The following is a 21,446-nucleotide window of genomic DNA, read 5'->3' as shown; positions in this document are numbered from 1 at the left end:
GAGTGGCACACGCGCACAGCTTGCACACACGCACACCTCTAATATTTGTTTACGCTTAGTGTTTATATGCTTTCACTTTATATTGGCATTTATTGTGTGTTGTTATGGAGAGACCAAGAAGTTCCCAGGTTGTTTTTTTAGTGATAGGGGAACATTTAGAGCATGTGGATTCTCCAAAATTGTGCGCACGATAGTTTGGTGAATCATTAGAGCACATTAGATCTCACAGACTGTCACTTACACTCACAAGACAAGCTCGAGTTTAGTTTATCCTCACGCTCCCGTTTGTGAACTAATGCCTTTGTGTCTCGCCTGTGCGCCTTTTTTTCCCTCTGCTACATTTAGCGCATGAATCATGTTTCAGTAACCAGGTTAAAAGTGTTTGGACGACATCGCTATAGGAACAGCGGCGATAGCAGCTTTAACACAGAGAAGGTCTAATTACCGGACTTTGTGCTGGTGCAGACTACACGTGAGTCGGAAGCTGTTCCCTACCGGAGGCGCGCGTGCGCTCTAACCACAGCACCGACGGCTTTGCAAAGTGGCAGCTCAGCTCAGGGAACTATAGACATCAGTCTGAAGCGAAGCTCCACTGGAGGACACGCACCGTGCAGCATCTCCCTCAGCCGTCCGTGAGTGGATCGTGGTCGTTTGGGATAACAAACATTTCCCTTAAAAAAAAGCTCAGGAGCGGATCAGCAGCAGTGGAGAAGTGATGGATGAAAGAATACCGCATTTACAGGACAGGCAGTTCATGGAGCACGCAGATTTCTTGGGGTGAGTGTCGCTTTTGGCAAACTCTGTCAAAGTCTGTCAAATAAACTGTTGTGACAACCTGGTGAATAACCGGACACTTTCCTTTTTTGCTGTAGGGTGGATTACCCCTCTCTGTACATGTGCAAATCCAAAAGAGGAATTAAACGTGAGGATGGTGGGAAGGTGCGTGCGGTTTCTTATACTCAGGCAATCTAAATATTTAATCCGTGTTTTATATGACCCAACATGTGTGCGTGTGTGAAACTCAGCAGAATTTATAAGCATGACACAGAAACTTTTTTACATGTATATTTGTGTTATAATTTCGCCAGCAGGACGCATACAAGTTACCACACCGGTTGATAGAGAAGAAGAGGAGAGACAGAATCAACGAATGTATTGGCCAGCTGAAGGATTTGTTACCCGAACATCTGAAGCTGTCGGTGAGTTCACCACACTACAAAATGTTTTTACGTGCTCAGACCTGGCTTTACATGTCAGAGATGTCGTTAACAGCCATGTGAACCTTTTGTTTTTTCTCTCCTAAGACGCTCGGGCATTTGGAGAAAGCAGTTGTCCTGGAGTTAACGCTGAAACACTTGAACGCACTGACTGCTGTCACTGAGCAGCAGCACCAGAAGATTATTGCTTTGCAGAATGGTAAGATGAACAAAACCCTAAGTGAATAGAAATGTTTTACACGAATATGAGCTTCTTGGTCATTGTCAGTGAGATTAGGATGCATTAATAATCTGTTTGGATTATTAGAAACTTTATCAGTCATGAATAGATCAATAAAAGGTGTATGTTATATAGAGGATGATGCGCATTTTGAGAGAACGTGCCATTAACACGCGACCGTTTTACCCCTGGATTATGATGTGCTACACTTTACAGAATAATGATCTCTGAATTGCATGTTTCGCAGGGGACCGGTCGATGAAATCTTCCATTCATGCAGATCTGGACGCGTTCCACTCCGGGTTCCAGGCCTGTGCCAAAGAGGTCCTGCAGTACCTGAGTCAGTTTGAGAACTGGACGACACGAGAGCAGAGGTGCGCGCAGCTCATCAACCACCTTCACAAGGTGCTGGCGCAGTTCCAGCCCGGCGCGCCGCCGCTCCAGCACCAGCTACCCGCCGGGGACGCACAGGATGGGCAGAAAGCCGACAGCCAAGCTAACTGTGTCCCGGTCATCCAGAGGACCCAAGGCGGGGAGCTTAACGAGAATGACACAGACACGGACAGTGGATACGGTGGCGAGGCAGAGAAGAGCGATGGCAAAGATAAAGAATGTGAGCGCAATATGTCGCAGGGACCCAAAGCGGTGAAGATCAAGCAAGAGTTTGGAGATGATCGCGCTGCCAAAAAACCAAAGATGAACTGGCCTGGGAACGGGTTAGGGGGCACAGACCCCAGCAGACCCGACCTGGCGTTTATGAACTCTCTGATGGGAATAAGCAATGTGGGACAGCAGACACCTATTTGCATGCCTTTCTACTTCATCAACCCCTCGGCCGCGGCTTCTTGTATGCCTTTTTTCGACAAAAGCAACATTGAAAAGTACATGTACCCAGCGGCGGCCGCGCTCGCGTCCCCTTTCCCCTGGCTATACCCCGCACACGCGTCAGCAGCGGCGGCCGCGGCTGCTGCTGCCGCTTTCCCCGGCTTGTCTGTGCACTTTGGAGCCTCGTCTCAGTCCAAGGACTCCCACAGTCCAGACAGCGACGAGTCGCACGAGGCTGAGCTCGGCTCACCTGAGGAGCGCGAGGAAAGTCCCGCGAGTGACGACGGGGAGGGCGACGACGCTGACACGTCCCAAGAGAGCAAGCAAAGCCCACACGATCAGTTCTCTGCTTGTCAAGCGAGCTAATTTGTCTGTGTTACCTTTCCGTGCATTCTGCTGAGGAGTTTATGTATTTCATTTTTTTAAAAAAAAAGAAAAATTAGGCTAGTTTTAAAAACGAGGTTTCACACAAGAGTTTATCATGTACAATATCTTGGCGAAACAGGGGACAGTTGTGACAGCGTGTGCCTTTTGCACTTATGCTAGACTAATCAATCGAAATGATTATCGACAATGATTGACATTAATACACGGCGGTGTTGTGCTGGAGTTAGTTTTTTATCCTCTTTGATAAAATATTTTGAAGTGGCAGCATTGGTGCCAAAACTTTGAGTACTACAACAGTGCGCAATATCCCAATCAGCGAGTCTCTTTGGATGTATGAAGTTGCAACTGACCTCTGCCAAGGTTATTAAGAGCTTGGCTGACTCTGACTGTAAATATTATTACCTGGAAGACAGTCTGATTCATTAACATGTAAATGTGCACTACATGGGCTTATAATAGAAGTGCTCCCGGAAGTGTAACGCCCACAGTACCTCATCCCCCAACTTCACACTGGGTAGGTTGTTGGGAGGCATCACTGTCCCTCCTGAGAAGAAATTAATGGTACCCCCCCTCCCAACACACACACACCCCATCATCAACAATACATACAAAACAACAGCTATTCACACATTGATGATAATGAAAATATGGGAGAGCCTGATTGAGTTTACTCTAGTTTCCTTGTGAGTAAAGAAAAAAACAATCACTGAAATAATTCATAATAATGGAAAGAAGAAAGCCTTCATTCACAAGGGGCTGCTCGACCAGCATTCTGCACCGTACCCTGAATGAAGCATTTCAGCACAGAGATGCAGTGACCTCCTGTACCTCCAGGAAACATTGTAGGATAGCACCTTATAGATCTTTGATATTGAATGTACCTGTATTTTCCCAGCTGTTCAAAGTTTGTATGTAGGATGATCTTTACTCTTTGAGACGTAAAGTGCACTTTTTTTCTGCTTTTACTCCCCAGAAACAGTCACCTCATCCTCCTTAAGGTCAATCACTAGAGTTCACTTAAAAACATTCTTCTTGTGTTGTCTTGGGAAAAAAATCCTTTCAGAGATACCACATGCTTCGTGATGAATCCATGCAGTACAGTGGTGATTAAGTCATTTGCCAGATTTAACAAAAACACTGCTTATTTCTGGCTCTTTCAAGGATTCAAATCATAATCAGATTTGAAAGCCCCGCACCCCACCACACACCAGACACACCCCCCAACTCTGTGTTATATGCTATTATTATGTAAAACCTCGCTTTCCCAAATGTTTGACAAAGGCGGGAAAGAAGCTGTGGCCATGTGACCATCACTTTTGATCATTGCAGTTTTCTGAACTTTAACTTTATCTCGGCCTGTTTTTCTAAGAGATTAATTCCTGCAAAGTGTAGTGTTGTTCGGCTTTTTTTTTTTAAGTTTCACACGTGACTGAATAAACAGATGATTTTCATTGTATTTTGCATACATGACATTGCTTTTGTAGTTTACTTCAGCTGGTTTTTTGCCTCAAATCTGTTATCAACTGTTATATAAAGTGGCATGTGTGTATGTAAATAGTTTTTTTTTCTGTGAATATACCATAAAGTATACATGTCTATGTCAATGTTGTAGAAGTCTATGGATTTTTTTAAAGATTTAACTGAGCAACTGTTGCACATTTCGTTAATGCTTTACACATATGCTGTTCTAAATTATTGCTGATGAGTTGTACAATAAATATCAAAACTAAACTCTGCAGGCTTCTTCTTGTTTAATGTCGACAACATCAGCGAGCATGTCTGAAACTGTTCCAACAAATACCCACATGTGTGATATTTAGGCCGTGGCAAACAATACACACTGGAGGAAGCAGAGTTATGTATGCACAAGACAAACTGTTCCAAGTACGGTGTTATGATTAAACAATACTGGAAGTCCAGTGGATGAAATGTATTGTTGCTTTGACTCTAATCAGCTGACAGGTCAGAGCAGTGGAATGTACAGTGTACAGTAAGCCAAGGCTTTAAACAAAAAGTCATGTGATAAAAGGATGATGAAGTGAGATTATCCTCAGTCTGTACAGGCTGATGAAAAACAAGGGGCCTCCTCCCAACTTGTCAAAAGCTTTAAGCAGGATCAAATCCAGTCTTTGTTGTTGCCATTAACGGGCTTACTGCAATATTATTTTAATCTGTAGGCATAATTTCAAACAGCTTTGAAACTCCAGTCTCTGACTTTATGCTTTCTAGTGATCCTGGCAACAATGAGGACCAATTAGTGCCAATTTATGCCTTTCGAGGTTTGGAAAACATGTCTGAAGTTGCTGCTCTTACTTTTCTTCAATAAATTCATAGTTAGAAATGCAACAAACTCCTTCAATCATTACTTTCTTTCTGCAAAAGTTACAATAAAGTTCTGCCAGTATCTTCAACACCAGTGAGAGCAACTTTGAAAGTTTAAGCACATATCTTTGCCTTTATTTTAGCAGATACAAACCTCCAATAAAGCCAAGTAACATTCTTCATTAATTGCATGAATGTGCATTTCAACATTACTAATCATTTCAGTCTTCTGTGGGAAAAACATGCTTCTCCCTTAATTCTCTCCCAGCCATGCACGTTTCCACCATTACTGAGTAAACGACTCCATCTACTGGTGAAAAGCGTCAACAACATTTGAGCACATACAGTACCATACAGTACAAACTCCTCGTCTCCATCCACAGTCATCACGAGCACCAGCTGTGACACATCTCACTTTGTCAGATGGTTTATTGAATCATGCAATCCATGTCATATCAGCAGCCAGTTACAGCCATACATCTGTCAACACTTTGCAGTATATTAAGGCAGGAAAAAAAAATAAAAACAGGTTATGTACAGTCGACATCTTACGGTTCTCTAGAACGAATACAGTTGTAAACAGTGACCACAGCTACGTCTCATCCCAGGGTGGAGAATGCACACAAGTGGTTTCTTAAAGGGAAAGTACACCCCAATATACAGACTATCGTAGATTATTCATTACTCTTAAACCTAAGACTTTTAAACGAGGTCTCTCTGTTAACTAAAAAACAGAGAGACAAACTGGAGTGATGATGTGTTTGTCGCTACAGGGTGGACTTCTCTTCAACTATTTATTCCTGCGTGACTGTACTCATCTAAACTGGTGACAGTATACAGTATGTGTCGCATGATGACATGAATCAGATTAAATGTGAATGAGTTTTACGGCACATCGTATTATGGTGACAATAATACAGTAGCAGAGTGGAAAGCCCTATCAATAATGTTCTTTCCATTGACATTTCTACAAAATACAGACAGATATAACATAATTATAGTTTCCTCTTTGATGCTGTGCTATTGCCATTTCTCTCTGTGCAGCGAGTGGCACTAATACATCGAGCGACATCTGATCTAAACTGACTACAACCATTGCTTCAATGTCTCTACTAAAGCTTTACTGTACATTATTTGAATACACCAACTGTGGAATGGATATAAGGCACTTTGATGTGATTAGCAGCGGAACTACATCCTAAGAGGGGCTTCAAAACCTTGGCTATTCTGACTCAGCACACACACACACACACACACACACACACATCTCTTTAATCACTGGCTCACTCACTCACACTCTCACACACACTGTAGCTGTAGCTATCCATAGTATTATTACATGCCACCGTTTTTAGATTCCACTAACTGATTTACTGCACTGTGGGTGCTCTGCACATCCAGATATGGCTATATTAACGAGACAATCATGCAACAAGACCCGCTAATCTTTGGCCGCCGATCCTTACAGGAAAAACAAGCATAATACATTTGGCAAAAATATACTGTGTAGTCATTTAACGACAGAAATCAGCTTAAGAGGGCAATTAACACTGTTTCATTATGCAGATATTACTGCGGGAATGAGGGCACTGCACTTCTGTAACTGTGACTGCACCGCTTTGTAATAAAATATAATAATTCACTAAATAAAGCTGGAAAGTAACAAAACATATTTACAGTAAGCCATCATTTTGGTACAGACAGACAGTAACATTCTTCAGTAACAAAACTATTAACCATTTGTGCATAGTTTAAACATGAACAGACTACAGGAATAAATTCTGATATGCAAAACGATAGATTCTAGACAGTTTACTAGAGACACAAGTGGATCCTTCATTACTTATTTAAGAGCCAGTCATTACGCTGGGTATTCACTGCAGAAATTACATACGGTTGTAGAGATATAGTTCATAGATTCACATACCAAGATTCTCAAGAATACTGTTCAAAAGGCAATAGTTTTAAACCATGATGCTAGTGAGAAACCAATACAAATCATTCAGCAGGTACTAAAGTGAGAGTAAAAGTACATTAAGTGGATATGCTTATAAAGGAAGTCCACGACCGCCTGATGTTTAGAAAGTCTTAATAAGTTCAGAGACTGTGCACCACTGTGTTTTGTCGTCATGCCTTCTAACCATCATTCACCAAGTGCTCCACGACTTCCATTTCAAGATCGACATTGTTCCTTCACTATTTGAGTCTTCACACTCGAGGCTGCCCTCAGGTAGTTGAGACAACAGTGCATAGTAGTGTGCTACTGAGGTATCCTGTACAAAGATATCCACTTACAAATTTGTTCTGGAGTGAAATGGGCTCTGAGAGGGGGGACGCAACGGGTTCCCTCCGAGCAGAGCCGCCTCACACATAGATGCCCTCTGGGTTCAGGCCTGAAGTGAGAGGGCTGTGGAGTACCCGCAGGTGACTGGACATTGGGTGCGACGACACGGGACGCTTCAGGGAGCCAGTCAGGGGGACTAAGTCTGAGAGTGAAAGAAGGATGAAAGAGAAAAAATTGGAAACACAATCGTATTTAAGAGGGTATTTCAAAAGGTTTTCACACAAATGTTTCTATTATTGTTCTTTTTTTTAAATTAACCTCCAAATATACTTTACTTTAAATTCATAATATATACCAATAAATTGCTTGATTATGTTTCTATGTATAAAAAAACACAAAGCCCTGTGATGCTGCATGATATCTCAGCTGTGGTGCCACCAGGGGGCAGTACTGAGCCGTGCAGAGAATCAGTGAATGCAGTGATTTTTATAGCCGGCACAAAGCGCTCCCTGATTTTACACACATGAATTGGAAGGTTACTAGAAGGACATGAACACTCAATTCATTACTTTTCATAATTGAAATCCATCACCATTTAGTTAGTTTAATAAAGAGACCTACTGCTCTTAATGATGCAGCGATGAAGTGCACGTCACACAGTCAGTAAAATATCTGGGCTCTTTGGAGAGGTCAGATATTCGAGTTAAGACTGTGTTACACATCATCAAGTGGGTGTTAACTGTTAACCATCACTGTTACCACAACCATGTCTTTCTCCATGTGCTAAACACAACCATTCAGTTTATTTAGGAGTAGACTGGACTTAACTTTTATAGTTTCTCAAATTCAAGCGCAACATGAAATCCAATATGCAGCATTTACACACAATAAAAGCATTTCTTTAAAATCAAAATGAGTTTTTAAGGCAGCAGGCATATTGAGTACTGAATTATTCATAGCTTGGTGGGAGGTTTAACTTCATATTTATGCTTGTACATTTGCATATGTAAATCCATTTCCATGCTTGCAGGCTAATCTTTATAAGATTTTACATTTTGTTTTCCGCCTATAAACTTTACTTTGCAAGTTGGGTATCCACCGCTTTGCTTCCAAGCTTAATCTCACAAACTGGTGGTTATGCTCATGGTTACAACATACAATGCACTGCACTAGCCTCACCTCAAAATTGCTCCAGAAAGTCAGTCTTAAATACTATTAGTCACTAAACACGTTGCTGGTACTATATTACTGTAAAGGTTTTAATAACTAGCTGTCCGAATGTTGATGTGGATCGCTTCAATTGAGTTGTGACCGCTTTCCCATTATTCAGTGCTCTTAGTATACGTGTCAGCTCTCCGCTTGTCTCCTGCAGGATGACAGAGCTGTGGTCCAATGAGCCCATCACAGAAACTGCTGAGCATGTGATAGAGTGACAGCGTGATAGAAGGAGTGAAGGGTGGATGGAGAAAGTCGGGTGAATGAATGACGCCAGGTCTGTCTGTATCCAGGCAGCTGTTGGCATGGAGACTGTAATTGCCACTGGAGTGGGTAAAAACTAATACTGTTCTCTCCACTGCCCCCCTCCCCACTTTCTCTATCACAATCCCTCACACACACACACACACACACACACTTGAACACTAAGCTGAGTCATTTTCTCTCAGCAGGCTGTCAAGACACGAGGTTGAAAAATAATAAGTGCTTTGATGGAGCAGAATGACTTTACTAATGCACAGGCCAACTCACAGACAAACTGCACTTCATGCACTTTCATAAAAATAAGTCATGTGTCATCGTTGTGAATGGCAACCAAAACGCAGCATTTATCCTCAGACAGCATGCACTTTGAAAAACGATTAAGTTGAAATCCCTGTCTCTGGATTGACGAGGTCAGATCGCCTCAACTTAACTGACCCCTATGTCACAGACTACATACTGCACCTACAAGGTGAGTTTCCTTCTTTTCATTTAAGTCAACAGCAAGAGATACATCGATGTACTCTTAAATGTGAAGCATGTATGTAAGAAAATGGTATTACCTATACCATGACTGTTGTGAGTACTTTCATCTTCAGTGGGTTCAGCAGGCAGCACTGTGACCTTGGTGCCAGTCTGCTTGATAAACTGCTGCAGGTTAACCTGCCTCAGCTCCTTGGTCAGCTGTTCCAGCTCGTGCTGCATGTCCTTCAAAGAAACAGCGTGAGAAGAGTCATTCTTGAGGAAACATGAGAGCGCTAAACCCAGCTTATAACTGACATCTACAGCTACATGAGACTGTGTTTTAGTATTTTGATGTCTAGACACTAACAATGACTTTAAATCTCCAAGTGCTTTGATTGATTGATGTCAAGATCAGTTAAATTGACATCAAAGTGTAACTTGAGCCAATTTCTCAGATTTTACACAGCAGCAGGAGAAGGCTTTAGATATTTTTTTTCCCACTAAGACCTGTAAACAGACTTTGATGTGCAAAAAAAAAGAGAAGTTCCCCTTCGTGCTGGCAGGGATTCAACATCACGGCGAGGGACGATTCAGGTGCACAGATGCTTAAATGGATTTTACTGATGGATGGTCTCCCTAATCACTACATCACCCTGCAACACTTTTTCTTTTAAAAATAAGCAAGTGAAATGAAAAAGAAGAATTCAAATACCTGCATATGTCTCACCTGCAGTTTCTTGCTGCTTTGTCCGAGTGACCTGTCCACAGCTCTGCAGCTGCTCTCCAGCTGGACAGCCTGTCTCTCCTGGGCTTTCAGTTCTGCTTTGACCCGGAGCACTTGAGCCCGAGCCTCTGCCTCACTGACCCACTGGGTCTCCTGCCGCTCCCTCTGCAGCCGCTCCTCTTCCAGGCCTGCCTCCACACCCTGATTGAGCAAAGAGAAGGAACAAAACAGATATGATAAAAAGAGGGAAAGCACCTACCACAATATATAAACATAATAAGAACGCCTGGTAGTAGACACACAACTATGATGACACAGAACTGACTAGTGGTTATTTTTATCTTTCCCAAAAGTTGCTACTTAAATACAGGATTTTTTAATTAAATATCCCACAAATCTCCCAAACATAGCACACCTGTACCATTGCCAGCTTTTCTTCAATCTCCATTTCGCAGCCCTGCAGGCGTCCTCTAAGCTCCTGCAGTCTTTCCTCCAGCTGTCTCTCACTTTCCAGCTCAATCTGCAGCTCAGTGGCCCAAAACTCCTCCTCCTCCATCTCCACGTCGTTCTTCCTCAGATGCTTTTCCAACCTCAGGATCTCCTCTATCAGTCCTCCTCCTCCACCTGGGTCCCCAATACACCCTCCGCCTCGCCCCCCTCGCCCTTCAGCCCAGGCCTGCAGCTCGGCCTCATAGGCCTCCAGCTTTTTCTCCAGCACATTGAGAGTCTCTCTCTGCAGACCGACCAGTCTGACCAGATCTTCCATGCGACAGGCCCACAGGCCAGGTGATGCAGTCCCAATGGCCGGTCCTGCATGGTGGTGATTCCCACCATTTCCAAGAAGGAGCCTTCGCTTAGCCTCAGCCTCGCCGGTTCGGCCTCCGCTCAGGATCTCCCTAAGGCCTCTGGGTGCACCGGTGAACGTCAGAGATTTGCGGCGCGGCTCACGGCGGCGGAGGGAGCGATCGTTGGGATGACGAAGCTTTGCAAGGGGAGGGAGGCTCTGTCGATGCAGCCCACGTTCAGGCCCCCTGAGAGGGGGTCCTTCAGAGGGGGGTCGTTCGGTCAGGGAGGGGCCTGTGCGGTGCAGGATCAGCTGGACGTCACCAGCATACTGGCCCCAGGTGTTCAGAGAGGCCACAGGGCTCTCATGAGGGGCCAGGTGACGCTCGGTGTCCCGCCACTTTTCTACCAGAGTGTATCTCCCAGTGCGACCTGTGAAAAACACAACAGAACAACACACTTAAGAAACATGATTTATAACAGATTCTTACACTGGTAGATGGTTAGGCCAATTTGTGAGCTTATAACTAACTTATATTTAAAGCAATTTTGACCCCTAAATGGGTGAAAGATTCCAAAACGAACTCACAGAAACGCAGCCATGATATATTGTCATTTCCTTATGGTTTAAGATGCTGGCAAACAACTATATTTTTACATATTTAGCAGACACAGAGCAACATCACCATCCTGTTGGAGTCACGCTTCTGCCCATTTAACAATTGAAACAAATATCAACCAGCTTGTCTGAGTGTGGTTTCTGAAAACTGCTCAGTGGTTTTGTAAGTGAGAAGAGAGCTTTAAGTCTCCAGCATACAGTAAAAATGCAGGATGGAAAACAGAACAATCAGCTTAAAAGGGCTAAAAGCTGCATAGATCTGCCCTGTTGGTTTTTTTCAGTGGGTTCGGCTCTACGAGGAACCCTTTCACATTACATTTGATTCAGTGTTCCTAAGAAATAAATTGCTTAATGCTGTTTAGAGGAAATAGACGCAACACTTGTAGTAGTTGTGTGCCGACAGAAACACGTGTAAAATGCCAAAGTGCTAAATCAATATTGATGTCTGATCACTTAACATGGTGTGTATGGTTTTAATAGAAAAAAAAAAGGCAGAGGAGGGGGCTCAGAAGTGCCGCTTTCTCAGTTTGGCAGGAGTCTGAGGGATGAGTCAGACTTTCCCTCCTCCTACTCTGCGCTTTGTGGGAAGTGATGTCAATACAGTCTGCTCAAGTGCCCTTGTTCCTGAAGGAACCATATGGGAAAGGGGGGTAGATCCAAGAAAGTACCAATAAAGCCTCTGACTATGACCCACTGTATCCCAGCGGGAGCTTAACATGTAGGCTGGAGACTCAAAAACTTGTTTACTAAAAAAACCCAAAAAAAAACAAATGGCACTTAGGCATCTTGGAGCGCCTTATACTCAGATCACAGTTGTCGGTTGATGAATGCTTAACAATACAATTGATGAGAAGGCTTCAGCTGTTTAACACTTTCAAATTGTGAAAGTGTGAAGAAAACAGTAAAACTTCAGCAGAATACAATGAAAGTAAATACCATGTTAACTAACAAAGAACTTGAAGCATTACATGGGTGTGAGACTTTTGTAAATTAGCAGTCTGTTCGCTTATGCAACCAACTGTAAGATGGAGGTGTAACTAACACTGAAGTATTACGAAATCAGATCAATTTGTGACTTATATCAACCAATCTTTCCTAACCAAATGCTTTGCCTGATTTCACTTGAACTCCATGAGTGTGGTGTGGAAAGGTGGTTCAACTGGACTAGAAATAACTAAGTATTAAAAGTGGCTTTGGATCAGGAATTCAGCAAGGCAGATGTGGCCAGACTTATAATAGCCTTTAATTCGTAATATGTCCACAACTAAAACAGTGTGTAACAGCAATTGTAGGGGAAAAATAAATAAATTTATGAGAAAAAAACTCAGATGTTCTCTAAGATTAAAGTGGTAAATTTACAAGGAAAAAATCACAAATTTACCATCAGAAAATTAGGTGACTTGGTATCAAGAGTGACAAAGTCCATGTAGGGAGGATGTCGTGGTGGATGTATGGGTCAAACACAGGACTTTCACCCAGGAGACTAGGGTTAATCTCATAAATTTATGACTTTAATTTCAGAAATTCTCCCCAGCTCTGTTTTTTTAAATCTACAATGACCCTAATACACCATCATACACAACACTGTTTGCCAACAGGAAATATTGCTTCTTGTTGACTTGTGCTTGTGGTTTTATACTACAAAATGATCTACCTATGGCCTGAGCCAGAGCAATCACCACTTCTTGGCAGGTGGTTGCCTCGGTGACCCCACAGACGACCCTCTGGACTCCATCCACCCAGACCTTGAGCTCCATGTTGGGTCAGAAGCGATGGAGCCGGTTGTGGTGTGTTGGCCCCGACATTATTGAAGGCTCCAGTGGTGCAGGGCAGCTGAAGCCCCTCTGGCTGCTTCACTGGGGAGGAAACACAGGAAAACAGGAAGCGGTTAGTCAGGATGTGCTCAAGGCCACAGTTATAATGATCAGTCGCCTTAAAGGATAAGGTCTTAACACACACATGGAAATGCAAACAGTCCCACCTGTCGTAATAGCTTCTAACACAAGTTGTCCAACAAGCAGATAATCCAAGGTATAGTCAGGCTATTTAAACAGTAGCTAATAGTTAAAAGATAGTCCAGTTGAGAATGGACTCCTACAGCCAGGCATGCCAGGACCAGCTGGCCATAACGCTGTTGTTTTGTTCTTCTCTATGAATAGGTACGTGTCTGTTGGGGGTGCAGGAAGAGTCTGCCAGCAGACATTCCCAAGCCCAGTTCCTGCTTTTGTACAGAGAAATACATGGAAGCTGCGAAGACAGAGCAGGAAGACTCGATGACACAGAGAGGACGAGAACAGAGAGTGAAACAGAGACGGCATGAAAAAGTAATTATAAAGGAAAAGGGAGAGCCAGATGAATCGTAACACGAGGGAGTAGAGTAGGGTTTTATTTTGATGTTGCATTTATTTTCACTGTTCTGTAACACATGTAATATAGTAAAGTCCTGTTTACTGACTCATTAGAACAGTCAATACTATGATACAAAGTACAAATCTGACAAAGTATTAAAGACGGGCTATCACATGATCAGATTTACAAAGCACTTATTAAAAACTGAATAACTACTGACATAACACAGTGTATGAAACACCTATCTAGGGGGAGGTACCCTTCAAATCGTTCTTCAAGGACAGTTTACCGAGAGAATGAATGGCATCTCCCCAGATCTGTATCACTCTCCATGGATCTAACCTTCACTGCACCTACACTACCGAGTCAAAAGGTCCTTTTGTTCGCCAACCCCCACCAATTACACCTCCCCCAGCCCACGTAGTCCCTATCCACATTCACAAAGTCATCCACACCAGCCTGTCCCACACACCACAATTGCCTTTCTAAATATGGTTAAGACATTAGCAAGTGCTGCAAGGTAACATTTGTAGAGTCAGAAAAACAGATGGAGCTGCAGCTAATGATCAGATTTTCAGTTGATTGATTGTTTACTTTGAAAAGGTCAAAAATACCCATCACAAGTTCCAAAACCCCAAGGTGACATCGCCAAATTGCTTGTTTTGCCTGACTACCTGTTCATAACCCAGAAGTGTTGTATACAATAGAGGGAAGCAGCAAATCCTGACATTTGAGAAAGTGAAAACACCAAATTTTGGGATTTATGCATGATAAATAATAAGAGATGATGATTAGGAGGATTAATAGGGTATTACAGTTTTCAGCTGAATGCCTAACCAATTAATTAACTAATTGTATTGGCTCTACAGACAAACAAAACAAAACCTGAAGTAGTTACGAGACATTTAGGGACTCAGATTCAAGTGTTTGTTAAGGACACTGTGCGTGTGTCCCATTTTGTATTAACACAATATGTTCAGTCTTTGCATTTGCATATACACGAGTGTCACCTTTGTCTGCGGCCTGGACTCCTGATCACTCTATTCTTGGTGTATTCACAGCTGGTTGGAAAGTGCTTTTGTCCTTCATTCAGACTGCCCTTAAATGGCATTCAGGGCTGAAGGATGAAGAGGAACGGGCAAACAGTCAGACACAAGCACACTGCGAGATTTTTCTGCACTGACCCAAAGCACTGTCACCATTTTGTTTAACCCCTTTTTCCAGGGGGATGTGGAAACAGTAATAGGGACTGAGTGGGTTTTGATGTAAAGCAGGCGTAGTGGATCAGCCAGGGAGAAGGTTTGGATACATTGAAGGGGGGAAGGGGAAAGTGCCTAAAAAAATACTATATAACAAAACTGAGTCAGCGGGATTTACAAGGACCACTGCATGGACTTCTGTATAGTGCATCAGCATTAAAGAAACATTTCACCCTAAAATCGAAACTACATTCATCTTACCTACAGTGCTATTTATCAGTCTAGATTTATTTGGTGTGAGTTGCAGAGTGTTGGAGATATTGGCTGTACAAATGTCCGCCTTCTCTCCAGTATAATGGAACCAGAAGGCATCAGGCTTGTGGTGCTCAAATTGCCAAAAAAAAAAAAAAAGGACATTTAAAAAACTCAACAGTAATGTCTCTTTCCAGAAATCAAAAACCAGTTACTCAAGTTAATCCACAGAGCTTTTTGTTCATGTAGGAACAATTTTTTTTCTACTGAACTACAGCCACCAACTGTATCACTGTGCAGATGGAAGTGTGCATCTACTGCTAGCTCATCTAGCACCACTGAGCTAGCTAATGTTACAGTTCAGTTGTGTATGACGCCATTAATGTTTAAATCTTGCGTGGCCATGAACACAAGCCTCTTGTACATGAGTAGATGAGTAGATGCATGCTTCCTTCTGCGCTGTGATACAGTTGGTGAGTGTAGTTTAGACGAAATAAAAACAAGGTCTGTGAATTATCTTGAGTAACTGGGTCATTATTTTTGTAGAGAGACATTGCTGTTGAGTTTTTCAAATGTATTTTTCTGGCACTTTGAGCAACACAAGCCGAGTGCCTTCGAGTTCCATTATATTTGAGAGAAGGCAGATATCTCTACGACTCTCTATGACTATGATATCTCCAACACTCAGCAAATCACACCAAAACAATCTAGAATGATAAGTAGCACTACAGGTAAGAGGAAAATATGTATTTTTGGTTTTGGGGTGAACTGTCCCTTTAACAAGTGTCAAAAAATGTCAAAATCACAGAGGAGACAACTACTTAAATAAAACAGATCATTTCATGTGCAGCGAAGACAAAGCAAACTGATTCAATGCCTCTTCCTTGCACAAGCTCAACAAGACTCAGCGGGGCATTTATAAATGTCACTTTCTCTGGTCCAGACTCGTAACATTTATATTCATTAACATTAACCCAGAAAACCCAACTGACGATACAGGCACAGCGGTGTGGGGCAGAGTGCCATCCTGAGCCCTGCAAGCTCCATTCCTCTGGCCTGTCAAAGCCACAGCCTGGGGAGATGCCCGCTCCCTGATTTGTGCGGCTCATCTTCTGCCAGAAAGGCATTTTGTGAGACAGAGAAGGGCTTAAATTCTTGTGAATTCTATTTAAGCTCAGCTGAGAGATGATCAACTGCAGAAAATCATCAAACTCCTCATGACTCCAGAGCACGTTTGTTTTGGTGTCGTATTGGTTCAGTAGTGTTGACTCGAGATGCATTCCTCTGAGAGCAGTGAGGTGTGTGAGCGGCACTGAGCAGCCTGCCTGCCCGGCTGCTGATGACAATTCTCCAGGCCTACAGGAGCACACGGAGTTGGCAGGGAAAGGGCTCCAACCGACTGCTGGTGTAAACAACCTACCATATGTTCCTGTGGGTGCTCCGTCACGACCAACACACTGCTGTAACATACACCATGAATACATACCGTAGGAGTCTCTACTGTAGGGGTTTAAATACAGCACTGCTTCTTTGGGGATTCGCAGTCTGTCGAGCATCACAGAGCGGCCTGAGTATCGGGCAGTTTAGCAGTTTCCTGAACAACGGGGTATTTGAGGAAAACAAAATGGGCATTCATTACATTAAAACAAAACCAAGACTGAGCTCGACTCAGGAGAAAGCCTGCAGGGCAGCAACGGAACCTAGTTGAGAAAAATGATCTTACAGGAAAACACTAATGTTCCAAGTACCACCTCCAGGAATCGACACCATTACACCCTAGTTCCTATCCAAATTTGCTGTCCATTGTTCACTAAGGCATTGTGAGTTTGACGGAAGTTATATCCAAGTGGCTAATTAAAACTAGCAACTAATTTATTATAGAAGGTTTCAGCCACGTAAAACTCCCCCATGCTCATGTTAATTAAAGACAATGGGATACTTCTTGCAGACTGAATAGACAGCAGTCTGTTCTAGTACTTAAAGCTCCTTGCCTATTGCTAACCAAACTTTAATTCAAATTGCACTCCCTGCAGAGCAACATGTAATTACTTGCAATTTATACCCTTCTGTAATTGGTAACAGATCTGTTGTGAAACAGATCTCTGCGAGCAGCCAAAGACAGACGCTGGTTTATTGTGGAGGCACTGGTGGTGAATTGGTTGGAACTAACTGGAGAAATCTCGTTCCTCGCTTTCAGTTCCTCCAGATTGTCATCAAAATGCTGCAGCCAGTATAATCCCTGGGCTTGAAACGCTTTGGGTTGGCAACATAAATACAAGATACGCTGACAAGACGGCCCCCTGAGGTTAAAAGTTAAGGGTCTTGCAGTGGGAACAAGATAAAGAATCTCCTCATCATCAGTATGCCAGCCTGGCGTGTATACAATACCCTCTGCAAATGTAAACATTACGGAGCAGGGCAAAGACTGTTGCCAGAGACAGGCCTTGATCCTGTAGAGTGGAAACTGATAACATCCAGGGTATGCATTCCTGGGCTGTGAGAATGCAACGGGCCATGACTAAGAGACAAGGAAGCTGAGGGTCCGCTGCTCTGTGATCTTGATGGCGATGCGACAAGCCACAGCTATGCGATGACACTTCAGCGAACTCCACCTAAAGTGTGTTTAAACTGGATAATCATTAGATGATCAGCAAACGTGTGTTGGCCACATTCTGAATAGCTGAAATGTGCGATCCTTACGCTGACGAATAGCAAATTTCCTAGAGGTTTTTTGTATTCTTTTCTGATATTCTTATAAGCCTCTGCTGTGCACAATGTCAGCCTCCTCTCAGTTAATTTATTGTCTCAGTTGCATTAGCCTCCACACAATGACAAGACCTGATGTCTGCATTATAGATGACTGTTAATTAATAGCCAATTAAAGGTGACATTGTCCCAACACTTAATCCGAAGCTGATAGGCAACATTTATAAGCAGAAAGGAAATATTTTATTCAGCATTTTTGTGTGTGTGTGTAAATCTTCTGAAGACCACCTAAAGCACCAAAGTAACCTCAACACAAACACACAACGAGGCACTGCCCAACACTTTACACATCCAATTTTGTTCCAGCTCCAATCTGAAGATCCGGGTGTTTGGGATTAAACCCACATCCAGTCACGCTACAGGCAACACCCTTGGCTCCTAAGAGCTCTCCAGTGGCCCCTGCCTTGGAGCAAGCCTCTCTCGCTCTCTCTCCGTCTCTGCCTGGCTGATATTAAACTATCAGGCGCTGGAGCGGCCTCCCCCCTATTTGGGAGGTCAGTGCTGGCAGGATCCTAAACATCTGGACGGCACGTTCAGCCAGCAATAATGCCGCCTTTGTTCCCTTGCCATATTCACTGCTCACTAGCCAGCTTTGAGGAGCCAGCAGGGGCAGGCAGCAGGCTCCTGCACCGGGGCAGAGGCACAGTGGGGCAGCAAGGGGGCCTGTAGCCAAGGTTTACATGTTACAGTGGTTTGTAAGACATCATCTGGTGCTGAATCACACTCCTGTTGGAAGCATTTATAGAACCGAAATGGTTTTACGACAGCAGATGAAATGGCAGCCGCACACACAAAGTGGCAAAACTTATTTATGTTTCCAGTGTGTAGGCAGTTCTTTGCAGACTGGTCTTCATGGTGCTGTGACAACATCAAATGAGGCACTGAGCAGTCACAAAGATCACAAAGCACAAGACTGTGAGACATAAACCTTGGCTGAGTGCAACAAGTCCACAGGGTGGTTCTGCTACACCTGGTTTATGTTTGGAGGTAGTGTGGAGCACTGAGGCTTTAGACAGAATATTTTATACTTGGATTCTGTTGTTGAAGCATAAAGATGTTTCAAACTATGAGAGCTCGTTACATTTAGAGAAGATGCTGAACATGAGAGACAATACTATGAAAGGGGAAAGCAACATTTTCAAAGTGGATGCTTTATAAAACATATAGGCCTGCTACTATAATACTGGAGGATAATAAAGTGTGAGAGCACCTAAAATGCCTTTAATTGTTCTTATTTCTCATACAGACACATTTAAAATCAGTATTAGCTTGGTATTTCAGCACTTAACAGCCTGAAAGATATTAAATAATAGCATTTTTGGGCATTACACTGCATCCCTGCCTGATGTCGAGTGGGACGAGGCTGGAGAAATGGCGATAATGGGCTGTAGTGGGCTCAGAGAGTAGCCCAACTATTCTACTACAGAAATGTTTCCGTTATCTCAGCCTCACAACTACAACGGGCTCAGCTGCGGCACATTCTGCTATTATTAGGTCCGTATAATGGTCTTACCTTAATGGCTCAAGCAGGATTCAACTCAGTGTTTCCTCTCCGGAGTGAAGTTTAGGGAGGAAAACACAGGTAAAGGCGAGAATTCCGCAAAATTTGTCCCTCTCTTCACCATTGCCCAGAAAATCACTTCCAGCGAACTGCGACAAAGTATCGTTTGGCTGCTGGACAAAGAAACAGAATAAAAAGGCTTCAGACGGTTTCAAAAGGACATAAATGACGTTTTGGTCCTCTGTCCGAAAGTTTGTGTCTGTCCTTTCTGTGCGCTAGTCTTTTGCGGTCTCACCAATAAGCTGCGGAAAATGCCCCTCTCCCCGTTTCATTACTCCTGCTGGTAAATACATCGCATTGGAACTGGGACACCGCAAGGCATTGTGGACTGTTTAAAGCTGCAACACACTCTGAGGGGGGAGGCTACCTACAGCCAACTTTTACACAGCCAGGACACCTAAGCAGCAGAATGACACCATACATATACGTCTCCTGCCCATATAATACTGACATAACACCATCTAAAATAATTAGAAAATAAATGATCAGCAGTGGATATGTGTGGGAGCAAAGCAGGGTCTTCTTATCAAATATCTAATATATAGCCTAATGAAACTGATAGATTAAAATAGAAATGTGTAGCTTATTTGAGTGCTTTCTGAATGAACTTGAAATGAAGTCCTGTAGCAAAGATAGTTTCTGCAGATGTAGTGACAGTGGTTCATAGTCTGTTTTCAGGGTAAATTAAGTTGTGTATTGCATTCATTCAAAGGTACTGCAGAAAAACAACCTTAAAGCCAAGGTTTTGTTCCAACATTTGAGAGGGACACATGAAACATGGGGACTGGGGGTTCTCCAGCAAGAATTTTTAGCATCAAAAACCTATTTTTCCTGCATTCTGGTCTAATTTTATGTATCAGTTTGTTCCTTTTCTGCATCAACTTATGGTGTAAGTGTCATTAATTTTGTCAGAATAAAACCCCTCTGCTCATTCAGACTACAGTTTTTTATTGGGGGGACATGTGCACATGTTCTAATAATTAAGGGGGATGTGTCCCTTGCATCCCCCCCAAAATGTACACCTATGCTTGAAACTACTTCTTTAAAAGATAAAACTATACCAATGTCATTACTTACAATTTTGACACATACATCTGAAAACAGAAAAGCAAAAAATAACATGGTTGAAATGCAGCAACATAATACACACCATATAGGCAAAGTAGGATAAGTTACATTCAAAATGAAGAACACACCAAGTGTCATAATGGATTCATGGTTAGTGATATGAAATAACAAAATTTGGTACATGTTTTTTTGTGTGTTACACAGCCTGAAAGAAATTAATGTAAAACAGTAATTATTTTACTCCAAATTAGACCAATAAATGGATTTACACAGGCAATCTAATGGGAAAATAATTATATTTCCACTTCACCTGACACAAACTACATGCACATGCTATTTGCAAAAGATGTAGATGACTTAAAACATGCAGTACATTCAACTCAACTGAAGCAGCTGATGGACCTTTGACAAAGGAGCCATGCATCAATGGAGACTTACTGCCCTCTTGTGACAGAACAGACTTTACTGTTGTAGTAAAATGTCAGCTGGAACTGTCATGTCTCTCAGTATGGTGCTTTATCAGCTATCTGGCGTGTTTCAGAACAGTGTGATTAGCACATATAAGTGCTCTTTGTTATCAAGTATGGTTAAAGACTGCAGGTCAGGAGGTCTCTTCAGAAGCTACAAATATAAGCTCTAATTTACAGAAGGGTGTCTTATATCAGTGAAATAATCCCTTTCATAACTACAGTTTTGATCTTAAGCAAATCATTCTCAAAACTATGCCATTAAATGTGCTTTTCAGGGCAGATATTCTAAATAGTAGGTAATCACAGGTCTAACTAATAATGCTAATGATGTCTCTTTAGTGTCCCAGTAACCAATTCCTGTGGGCCACCATGCCTAAGATGAAAGGCAGCCATCGTTACCGTTTTGCTGGGAGACCTTTAGTCACGGCATTCATGTGAATGCCACTTGACGCCCTCCAC

At 42.8% G+C, this 21,446-nt stretch overlaps 2 protein-coding genes across 6 annotated transcripts; one reads left to right on the top strand and one right to left on the bottom strand.

The window, feature by feature from the left end:
- Nucleotides 1–113: 113 nt before the first annotated feature.
- On the top strand, nt 114–4,565 carry bhlhe41 (basic helix-loop-helix family, member e41). 2 transcript variants are annotated; one of them, XM_050073248.1, is made up of 5 exons: nt 114–777; nt 873–939; nt 1,089–1,199; nt 1,305–1,416; nt 1,685–4,565. In XM_050073248.1, exons 1-5 carry the CDS (start codon nt 716–718, stop codon nt 2,626–2,628), a joined length of 1,296 nt encoding a protein of 431 aa, XP_049929205.1. In that variant the 5' UTR covers nt 114–715; the 3' UTR covers nt 2,629–4,565. The 2 variants fall into 2 exon arrangements, with proteins under 2 accessions (XP_049929205.1, XP_049929206.1); XM_050073249.1 differs by having other exon boundaries at nt 120–777; nt 1,092–1,199; nt 1,685–4,563.
- Nucleotides 4,566–5,384: 819 nt separating this feature from the next.
- LOC126407942 (ras association domain-containing protein 8) lies at nt 5,385–19,788 on the bottom strand. Of its 4 annotated transcripts, XM_050073245.1 has the most exons (7): nt 19,685–19,788; nt 19,402–19,562; nt 12,977–13,178; nt 10,336–11,135; nt 9,909–10,121; nt 9,295–9,439; nt 5,385–7,457 (listed from the first exon to the last, which is right to left on the bottom strand). In XM_050073245.1, exons 3-7 carry the CDS (start codon nt 13,077–13,079, stop codon nt 7,336–7,338), a joined length of 1,383 nt encoding a protein of 460 aa, XP_049929202.1. In that variant the 5' UTR covers nt 13,080–13,178; nt 19,402–19,562; nt 19,685–19,788; the 3' UTR covers nt 5,385–7,335. The 4 variants fall into 4 exon arrangements, with proteins under 4 accessions (XP_049929202.1, XP_049929201.1, XP_049929203.1 ...); XM_050073244.1 differs by having other exon boundaries at nt 19,402–19,755; XM_050073246.1 differs by having other exon boundaries at nt 10,342–11,135; nt 19,402–19,755.
- Between the last annotated feature and the right edge of the window lie 1,658 nt (nt 19,789–21,446).

Source organism: Epinephelus moara, chromosome 20 (assembly GCF_006386435.1).
Source record: "Epinephelus moara isolate mb chromosome 20, YSFRI_EMoa_1.0, whole genome shotgun sequence".
NCBI classification, from domain to species: Eukaryota; Metazoa; Chordata; class Actinopteri; order Perciformes; family Serranidae; genus Epinephelus; species Epinephelus moara.
Note: the sequence above shows the minus strand (reverse complement) of the source record. Positions and strands in the feature narration are given on the sequence as shown.

Excerpts from the sequence above, each read along its gene's own strand:
- bhlhe41 (XM_050073248.1), top strand. The coding sequence starts at position 716 with ATGGATGAAAGAATACCGCATTTACAGGACAGGCAGTTCATGGAGCAC. Across the intron at positions 1,200-1,304 it reads CCGAACATCTGAAGCTGTCG|ACGCTCGGGCATTTGGAGAA; the intron begins GTGAGTTCACCA and ends TTCTCTCCTAAG. Across the intron at positions 1,417-1,684 it reads GATTATTGCTTTGCAGAATG|GGGACCGGTCGATGAAATCT; the intron begins GTAAGATGAACA and ends CATGTTTCGCAG.
- LOC126407942 (XM_050073245.1), bottom strand. The coding sequence starts at position 13,079 with ATGGAGCTCAAGGTCTGGGTGGATGGAGTCCAGAGGGTCGTCTGTGGG. Across the intron at positions 10,122-10,335 it reads AAAAGCTGGCAATGGTACAG|GGTGTGGAGGCAGGCCTGGA; the intron begins GTGTGCTATGTT and ends TTGCTCAATCAG. Across the intron at positions 9,440-9,908 it reads TGCAGGTGAGACATATGCAG|GACATGCAGCACGAGCTGGA; the intron begins GTATTTGAATTC and ends GTTTCTTTGAAG.